The sequence below is a fragment of the Pelophylax lessonae genome (assembly GCF_965119305.1).
Source record: "Pelophylax lessonae genome assembly, chromosome: 5".
In the NCBI taxonomy this organism is placed as follows: Eukaryota; Metazoa; Chordata; class Amphibia; order Anura; family Ranidae; genus Pelophylax; species Pelophylax lessonae.
In genome coordinates, this window is record NC_138772.1 from 553,437,002 (window position 1) to 553,447,047 (window position 10,046).

General features: G+C 50.2%; 1 protein-coding gene across 1 annotated transcript in view; it reads right to left on the bottom strand.

The window, feature by feature from the left end:
• Nucleotides 1–393: 393 nt before the first annotated feature.
• SETD2 (SET domain containing 2, histone lysine methyltransferase) overlaps nucleotides 394–10,046 on the bottom strand; it is a 134,556-nt gene continuing 124,903 nt past the window's right edge. The window contains exons 19-21 of the mRNA XM_082259038.1: nucleotides 8,364–8,444; nucleotides 6,700–6,801; nucleotides 394–665 (exon numbers count right to left, since the gene is read on the bottom strand). Of these exons, the coding sequence (XP_082115164.1) occupies nucleotides 504–665; nucleotides 6,700–6,801; nucleotides 8,364–8,444 (345 nt within the window). The 3' untranslated portion in view covers nucleotides 394–503. The remainder of the gene's footprint in view (nucleotides 666–6,699; nucleotides 6,802–8,363; nucleotides 8,445–10,046) is intronic.

Here is a 10,046-nt window from a genome sequence, read left to right on the forward strand (position 1 = left end):
TAGATAAACACAATTAGCTGTGAGTAGTTTTGGATATTTACAGTATGAAAATCCATCATGGTTAAACCAAATCGCACTCATGAAAAGGAAAACAAAAAAGAACGCCTGATTTGATTGCAGGTGAAGGATGATGAAACAAAAATATATAACATTATATTCACATCTGTTAAAATATAATACACGTCTGTACGGTGGTGGAGGAGGATGGGGGGGAGGGGTCATAATCAAAAAAACGGGGAGTTTCACAATTTATTGCGCTGTACAGGAAAACGCATGTCAACATGACAGAGAAGCGAGCGAGGAAGCGCCATTTCAGAAACTGTCCGTGAAGCTTGCGCTCGTCGTCGCTTCTGCAGTCCGAGGGATTGTGGGAAATGTAGTACTCGGGTCCAATAAGTATTATGGCGTCCGCCCAGGTTGGGTCGGTACGTTGTGCGAGCGATCTCCTCGCTTGTCGCGGGCGTTAATGCTCAGTTGTTGGGTAAAGGACGGCAGAGCGGCGGTTATTCCATCTCAATGTCCTCTTTGGGTTTGTAGACGGAGCCGAACTTCTGCATGTACTTCTTGATGTACTCCTTGGTTTTGTGTTTCACGTTCTCATTGCAGTCCAGGTCCTCCGGGTTCTTGCAGTACTTCAGCTCCTTGTTCATGACACCGTGCGTCAGCTATTGGAAGAGGGAGGGAGGGATAAATTACTGCACACTGTACTGAAAAATACAGATTCTGATTGGCTGTATGTTACCCCAGAAATTAAGAAGAATTCCACGTATAGATATTTTATACATCGCTACATTGTTCCAGCTTGAAGTAACTATGTATACCCCCCCCCCCCCCCCCCATACCTGTGGGATCCCTGTAGAACAGCCTTCATGAAATGGTGGACCGCGGTCTGGATCCAGTCTGGACTGTCAGCCTGCCATTCTGCTACGTTGTGTCCTCACTAAAGGTGCAGTCATTGGTTGCTAGGACCACCAGCATCATAGCAACCAATATCATGTGTGCGCCTCTCCTGCCAAATCCTGCCCCCAGTCTGTCCACCTGTAATAGACTTTACCAATCTGTAGTGAGACCCTGGTGGGGACACCCGATGCAAGGGGACGCCCTGGTGGGGAAAACCCCATGCAAGGGGACGCCCTGGTTGGGGGGGACAACCCTGTGCAAGGGGGTGCCCCAATGCGGACACCCCCCGTGCAAGGGGGCCCCCCGATGCGGACACCCTCCGTGCAATGGGGCGCCCCGATGCGTGCAAGGTGGCACCTCGATGCGGACACCCCCTGTGCAAGGTGGCGCCCTAATGCGGACACCCCATGCAAGGGGGTACCCTGATGCGGACACCCACCGTGCAAGGTGGTTCCCCCGATGCGGACACCCGCCGTGCAAGGTGGTACCCCGATGCGGACACCCCCCATGCAAGGGGGCACCCCAATGCGGACACCCCCCATGCAAGAGGGAGGGCGCCCTGATGCAGACACCCCCCATGCAAGCGGACACACCCCATGCAAGGGAGCACCCTGATGCGGACACCCCGCATGCAAGGGGGCACCCTGATGCGGACACCCCCCGTGCAAGGTGGCGCCCTAATGCGGACACCCCATGCAAGGGGGTATCCTGATGCGGACACCCCCCATGCAAGGGGGCGCCCTGATGCAGACACCCCCCATGCAAGAGGGAGGGCGCCCTGATGCAGACACCCCCCATGCAAGCGGACACACCCCATGCAAGGGGGCACCCGATGCGGACACCCCCCGTGCAAGGTGGCGCCCTAATGCGGACACCACATGCAAGGGGGTACCCTGATGCGGACACCCCCCATGCAAGGGGGCACCCCGATGCGGACACCCCCCATGCAAGGTGGCGCCCTAATGCGGACACCCCAAGCAAGGGGGTACCCTGATGCAGACACCCCCCATGCAAGGGGGCACCCCGATGCGGACACCCCCCATGCAAGAGGGCGCCCTGATGCAGACACCCCCCATGCAAGCGGACACACCCCATGCAAGGGGGCACCCTGATGCGGACACCCCGCATCAGGGTTCATACACATTTTCACCAATAAAATTCCATGACTTTTCCATGACTTCACGTAAATATTCATGACCTAATGTTTCATGAAATGTCTATGTATGCATGTTAAATAATAAGAAAATCCATGTCACACCCAGCATATTTTTACTAAAATAAAATGACAATCTTTGTAGTGTACAGTACCTCTGCAGTTAGGGTTTCATTTCTGGATACAGCGTGACTCAAAATGGTCCCTTGTTTTACAGTGGATGAGATGGAAGCACCGCTGCCGCAGCTGGGAGCCGGTGTCACTTCAGGCGCACAGGGTTAAAAAGCCAGCGATCGGATTGGAAGCTGTCAAGCACACAGCTGCAGACTGGTGCTTTGCACCTTTAGCGTGGCTAGACAGCGCTGCCTCTCCCATGTTCGAAATGTCAAACGTTTTACAACAAACACTGTACATTTAGCGGACATGATACAGGAGAAGGTCAGAGGCTGCGGACATGATACAGGAGGTGGTCAGAGGCTGCAGACATGATACAGGAGGTGGTCAGAGGATGCGGACATGATACAGGTGGTCGTCAGAGGCTGCGGACATGATACAGGTGGTCGTCAGAGGCTGCGGACATGATACAGGAGGTGGTCAGAGGCTGCGGACATGATACAGGAGGTGGTCAGAGGCTGCGGACATGATACAGGAGGTGGTCAGAGGCTGCGGACATGATACAGGAGGTGGTCAGAGGCTGCGGACATGATACAGGAGGTGGTCAGAGGCTGCGGACATGATACAGGAGGTGGTCAGAGGCTGCGGACATGATACAGGAGGTGGTCAGAGGCTACGGACATGATACAGAAGGTGGTCAGAGGCTGCGGACATGATACAGGAGGCGGTCAGAGGCTGCGGACATGATACACGAGGTAGTCAGAGGCTGCGGACATGATACAAGAGAAGGTCAGAGACTGCAGACATGATAGAAGATAGAAGAGCACAGGGGAAGCAGAGAGCACTGGAGGAGCTGAAGGGCACGGGGGGGGAGTGGGGGTACTGGAGAGAATTAAGGGGGGGGGGTTTGAAAAGCATTGCAGGGGGGTTGGAAGGCGCGGGGGGGGGGGAGCATGGAAAACCAGGGGGATGGAGAGCACAGGGGGAGGGCGGGGGACTGGAGAGCACTGTCTGGGGGGAACTGGAAATCACTGAGGGGGGAGCCAGGGAGCTGGAGAGCACTGGGGGAGCCAGAAAGCATGGGGGGGGGGGGGAAGAGATGAAAAGCACTGTGGGGAGCTGAAGAGCACCAGGGGGGGCTAAGAGCACGGAGGGGGCTTAAGGGCACTGGGGGGACTTAAGAGCACTGGGGGGGGGGCTAAAGAACACTGGGGGGGGGGGCTAAAGAACACTGAGGGGGCTGAAGAGCACAAAGGGGGGCTGAAGAGCACAAAGGGGGGCTGAAGAGCACAAAGGGGGGCTGAAGAGCACAAAGGGGGGCTGAAGAGCACAAAGGGGGGCTGAAGAGCACAAAGGGGGGCTGAAGAGCACAAAGGGGGGCTGAAGAGCACTGAGGGGGGCTGAAGAGCACTGAGGGGGGCTAAAGAGCACTGAGGGGGGCTAAAGAGCACTGAGGGGGGCTAAAGAGCACTGAGGGGGGCTAAAGAGCACTGAGGGGGGGCATTTTTACATTCAGCGTATAGCACTGGTACAGGTAGGTGTCCTTCCGGGTCCGCAGTTTGCCCTTACTGTCTGTCACTGGCCAGCAGCAGCAGCCGAGGAGATGACCCAATCAGGCAGGGAGGAGGGCCGGCCGCGGTTTGCCTGGAGACACTGTGACTGGCTAGCAGCAGCAGTAACAGCCGGGAGATTATCAACCAATGAGGCGGCGGAAGCGTCACTGGAGGGCGGGCCGGCCGCATGAACCTGATGACGCGGGGGTGCGGTAACCGAAACTGTTACTGCTGCTGCTAGCCAGTCACATTGTCTCCAGGCAAACCGCGGCCGGCCCTCCCCGCTGCCTGATTGGGTCATCTCTTCGGCTGCTGCTGCCCAATGACAGCACGCACATACTGCGGACTCGGAAGGATGCTAATACAGCGAAATGTAAATACAGTATGTGGAAATATAATTATAAAATAATTAAAATAATTATGCATCCGCTCCCCTCTCCTCCACAGTAATTTAATTCCATGACTTTTCCAAAACCTAGTGCGTTTCCTAATTTTCCATGACCTTTCCAGGCCTGGAAAGTGTCATCTAAAAATTCCAAAACTTTTCCAGGATTTCCAGGACCGTATGAACCCTGCCGCATGCAAGGGGGCGACCCGATGCGGACACCCCGCATGCAAGGGGGCGCCCTGATGGGGACACCCGCATGCAAGGGGGCGCCCTGATGGGGACACCCGCATGCAAGGGGGCGCCCTGATGGGGACACCCGCATGCAAGGGGGCGCCCTGATGGGGACACCCCGCATGCAAGGGGGCACCTCATATAAGGTGGTTCTATTTTCTTTTACTTGGAATGTGGATGTGATTGGCCTAGTGTTTTATTAAAGACAGAGTTGGACCCTGGCTGAAAAAGTTTCAGTGACCGCAACCTCCTAAAATTTTAGTTAATTTCCCCTGGAAGCTGCAAATCACTGAAGCAGACACCGCAACTACAATTATCTCCACTAACTCCCGGCTGCCCTGCTGGTTTGTAAACACAGAAGTCACCCAATCGGCACAGGCGCCATTCAGAGATCTCTTTGCATTTTCCTAATGGATGGAAAGCATTCGCTGAATGAGTGAGGTGAAGAGTGGGGGAGCCACTGCCCCGCCTCCCCACCTCCTCCAATCAGAGAATGCTTTACATTCCTTGGGAAAATGCAAGGAGATCTTTGAATGGGTACCGTGCTGAGCAGGTCATCATGTATGGTGCTACTCTGCGATTTCGGCTTCATCTACAAATAGCGATTCTCCAGGCGGTTTTCCCTCTGTGTCCTGGCAAGACACTGCAGGAGATTGCAGAATGATCGGCTCACCAAAACCTCAGAACAGACTGTGTACATATGACCATCGTTCCTCATCTCTGCATCGGCAGGGGAGTCTCATGCCATAAGCCGCTTGCATGGCTACACACCAACATGAGTTGGCAAAAGATTTAGGACATCTGGTGGTCACACTTCTATGAGTTGGATAGATATTCCATTTAAAAACTATGGATCTTCTATATTATGGGTATATGGAGTGTATTCCCTATGCAACTAGATCAGCCTTCTGGGGAGGCTTACCTCAAGATGTTGGAGAAGGTCTGTTGGATGAGAAGACCTGGCCTACATTTGGTGTTCCAATTCACCCCAAAAGGTGTTTCCTCCAGGTGCTCCAGCTTCCTTCCACAGTAAAAACAACACATGCTAGGAAATGAAGAGTTCAGGAATGGGAGTGTCCAGCACAGAACCTCCCCCCCCCTACTGAACACCTCTGATGAGATGGAACACCGAATGTAGGCCAACAGACCCACTCCAAAATCTTCAGGAAAGACTCCCCGGAAGAAGGTGGCTGAAATAGTTGCAAAGCAAAACATATATTAGTGGTCTCCAACCTGCAGCCTGGGGGTCGATGTGGCCCTTTGCTTCCCTTTATTTGGCCCTTGGGGACTTATTCCATCCAATGACATCAACAATGTGGCATAATACCTTTCACCAGCACCAAGGATGGGGCACTATTCCTTCCACTGACATCAAAAGGGCACAATGCCTCCCACTGACACCAACAAAAGGGCACAATTCCTCCCACCGACACTATTGATGGGACATAATTCCATTGATATCAACAAATGGCTGCTATTCCTCTCACTGACACCAACAATGGGGCAGAATTCCTCCCACTGATATTATCAATGGGGCACTATTCACCCCCACTGACACCAACAATGGGGCACTATTCCTTCCACTGACACCATTAGTGGGGCATAATTCCACTGATATCAACAATGGGCCACTATTCCTCCCACTGACCCCAATGATGGGAAATTATTCCTCCCACTGACACCAATGATGGGACATTATTCCTCCCACTGACACCAATGATGGGACATTATTCCTCCCACTGACACCAATGATGGGACATTATTCCTCCCACTGACACCAATGATGGGGCACTATTCCTTCCACTGACACCAATGATAAGGCATGGTTTACTCCCACTGGATGCCAGGAAATTTTATACCCCCACTGTCCCTAGTCCGGCCCCCCTAACGTCTAAAGACAAAACATATAATATCCATAGTTTTGGAATGGAATGTCCAGCCAGCTCACATAAGTGTGACACCAGATGTCCAAAATCTTTCCCTATTCAGTGTTGGTGTGTAGCTATGTATGCAGGTTATGGCATGAGACTCGCCTGCCGATGCAGAAATGAGGAATGATGGTCATATTTAAGGTTTTGGTGGACCTATCAATCCGCAAACCCCCCCCCCCCCCCAATGTCTCCCTCATTTGCTTCATATACTTTGATTTTACCAGTGAAAGAGCGTCCTGCATCTGACAACCTCCAGTCTAAAATGCTAACATGGCAAGATATGCAACACAGAATTGCCAGGATGGGGTGACTAGTGTGACCGTAACCAGAAAAAAAAAAAAAAAAAACATTTAAACTGGAGCAGATTCTAAAGACCAATCAGCTGCAGTGCTGTAAGCAGATCGTCAGCCCATAGAACAATCTTCTAACCTTGCGAGCGAGGTGCTTAAAATCCTCGGTGGTGTTTATCCGGCCAATCTTACAGTCCGGCTTCCGGTACGGGTTCAGGCACTGTACAATGAACTGCGACATCTACACAAGAGAGAAGACAACAAATTATCATTTATTACAAGCATTTATATAGCAGTATACAATATTATACCTACACATCAGTCTGCCCCCAGGGAGCTTACAATCTAGGGTCCATCTCACAAACACACAGAGCTTTTTCTAAGCCAGAACACGGCGGAACTCCGTTCCACCACCCACCTCCAGCACTGGCCCTGTGCTTGGCACTCACTACTGTCACATGCATACACAGAAGCGCAGCTTCCGTGTATGTAAGTGACAACGCTCCTGCCCCGTACGTAGCACACTCCTGAACCCCGTACCCTGTACATAGAGCACGCCTGAACCCTGTACGTAGCACACTCCTGAACCCCGTACCCTGTACGTAGCGCACTCCTGAACTCCGCACCCTGTACGTAGCGCACTCCTGAACCCCGCAACCTGTACGTAGCGCACTCCTGAACCCCGCAACCTGTACGTAGCGCACTCCTGAACCCCGCAACCTGTACGTAGCGCACTCCTGAACCCCGCAACCTGTACGTAGCGCACTCCTGAACCCACGCACCCTGTACGTAGCGCACTCCTGAACCCCGCAACCTGTACGTAGGGCACTCCTGAACCCCGCACCCTGTACGTAGCGCACTCCTGAACCCCGCACCCTGTACGTAGCGCACTCCTGAACCCCGCAAGTAGCGCACTCCTGAACCCCGTACCCTGCACGTAGCGCACTCCTGAACCCCGCACTCTGTACGTAGCGCTCTCCTGAAAACCGCACTTTGTATGTTGCTGAACCTGAACTTCGCACACAATGCATACCCGAACTCTGCACGTAGCACACTCCTGAACCTCGCGCACTGTACGTAGCGCACTCCTGAACCCCTGCACCCTGTACGTAGCGCACTCCTGGAACCCTGCACCCAGTGCCTAGCGCACTCCTGGAACCCTGCACCCTGTGCCTAGCGCACTCCTGGAACCCTGCACCCTGTGCCTAGCGCACTCCTGGAACCCGCACCCTGTGCCTAGCGCACTCCTGGAACCCCGCACTCCGTTCTTTAAAAACCAGGAACAATGCCGATGTCTTAACAAGTAAACCCAGTATCAGGTAACCCCTAGTATCAGGTGACCACAGTAACAGGCACACCCCAGTATCTGGTAATCCCGTAATGAGCAAACCCAGTAACAGGCGATCCCAGTAACAGGCAAGCCCAGTAACAGGCAAGCCCAGTAACAGGCAAGCCAGTAACAGGCAAGCCCAGTAACAGGCAAGCCCAGTAACAGGCAAGCCCAGTAACAGGCAAGCCCAGAACAGGCAAGCCCAGGAACAGGCAAGCCCAGGAACAGGCAAGCCCAGGAACAGGCAAGCCCAGGAACAGGCAAGCCCAGGAACAGGCAAGCCCAGGAACAGGCAAGCCCAGGAACAGGGCAAGCCCAGGAACAGGCAAGCCCAGGAACAGGCAAGCCCAGGACTCCGCTCTTCGAAGGTTACAATTCTTTTGGTACATTGATAAAAAAAGCTGAAGGATTCCGCCCCTAGGATGATCGAACGGGAAGATGTGTGTGGACCGGATGCGGCACAGGGTACCTACCTCCTTCCTGAAGACCTCTTTGCTCTTCTTGGCCAGCTCACTCGATGTGTCCGCTTCAGCCGTTTTTGCCTTTTTGGAAGACTGAAAAATAAAAACCACAAACACCGGTCACTGCCTGTAAAAGACAAATATCTGACAATCATCATGTACAAAGTTTCCATACTCTGAGGATACAATGATAAAATAGTTGTAAAGGCAAAAAGTGCATTCTATGTATTAACCTAAAAAAGCATTCGAATTCGCAGCCTTCCCGCATCGCAATAGTGTGAACCGAGCCTTATAGCAGAAAGTGAATTTTTTTTTTTATTTCAGAATTGTCGCTCTTTTTTTGTTTATAGTGCAAAAAAAAAAACAAAAACAAAAAAAACAAAAAACAAACAAAAAACAAAAAAAAAACAAAAAAAAAAAAAAAAAAAAAAAAAAAAATCGCACAGGTGATCAAATCCCACCAAAGGAAAGCCCTCTGCTTATGGGTTGGATAGTTGAATTGTTATTTGTTTACATAAATACATTTATAAAATAAATAAGGGAGGAGGGGGGGGGGGGGGGGAAATGTTTTATAGCAGAAAGTGAAAATTTCTTTATTTTTTTTTTTTTTCAGAATTGTCGGCTCTTTTTGTGTTTATAGTGCAAAAAATAAAAAATAAAAAATCGCACAGGTGATATCACCAAAAGAAAGCTCTGTTTGTGAGCAAAAAAAAAGGACATCAATTTTATTGGGTTACAGCGTCGCACGACTGCGCAATTATCCGTTAAGATAACGCAGTGCTGGATTGCAAAAAAAAAAAAAAAAGGCCTGGGCCATTAAGGGGGGCAAATCCTTCTGGTCCAGAAGTGGTTAATATAAAAAAAAGAAAAAAAAAAAAACATGAGACATTACAATCACATAAAATTCACATAATCACATATAAAATTCACAAAATAAAATTCACATAAATTAAGCGCGACCATGGAAGCCCCGTTTGTTTCCTTCAACTAGACCTAGAAAACAAATTGCAACAATGTACAAAAATGACCCCAAAGGTCTCTACAAGTGACATACAATGTAGATGGCTACCGCAGCTACATTGTATAAAAATAAAAAAAAAGAATCCCAGTGGTGAACAAATACCTCCAAAAGAAAGCTCTCTGCTTATGGGCTGGATAGTTGAATTATTTGTTTACAGTAATCCCCCGCTACATCGCGGTTCAGTTTTTGCGGTCCCGGTAATTCGCGGTTTTTTTGTAATGTTATTTTACTATATAAATCATTAAAAATGAAAGATTTTTGTGTTTTTCATAGCTCTTGCTCTGTCTCTAAGTATCTTTTATGTGTTTAAATGAGTTTCTATTGTTTTAAAGTGTGTTAAAGACCTTAAAATGCTTCTACACGTACAGTGACAGTAAAAAAAACATGCCTACAATGCATTTTAATAGGGTTTTTCTATTTCGCGGAATTTCACTTTTCGCGGCTGGGTCCGGAACGTAACCCCCGCAATGGAGGGGGTTTACTGTACATAAATACTTTTTTTTTTTTGGGTAAAGTTTCAGGGATTGCCTTTTTAGGTCTTGTATTTTCAATGCCTGTATGACCATTCTAGGATGGTTGTGTCCTGTAAGATCCATATCTATCTGTTTGTTCCTTTTTTGTGTGTGTTTTGTATTAATATAAATTTTCCTTTTAATAATAAAAAAAAAGCTCTA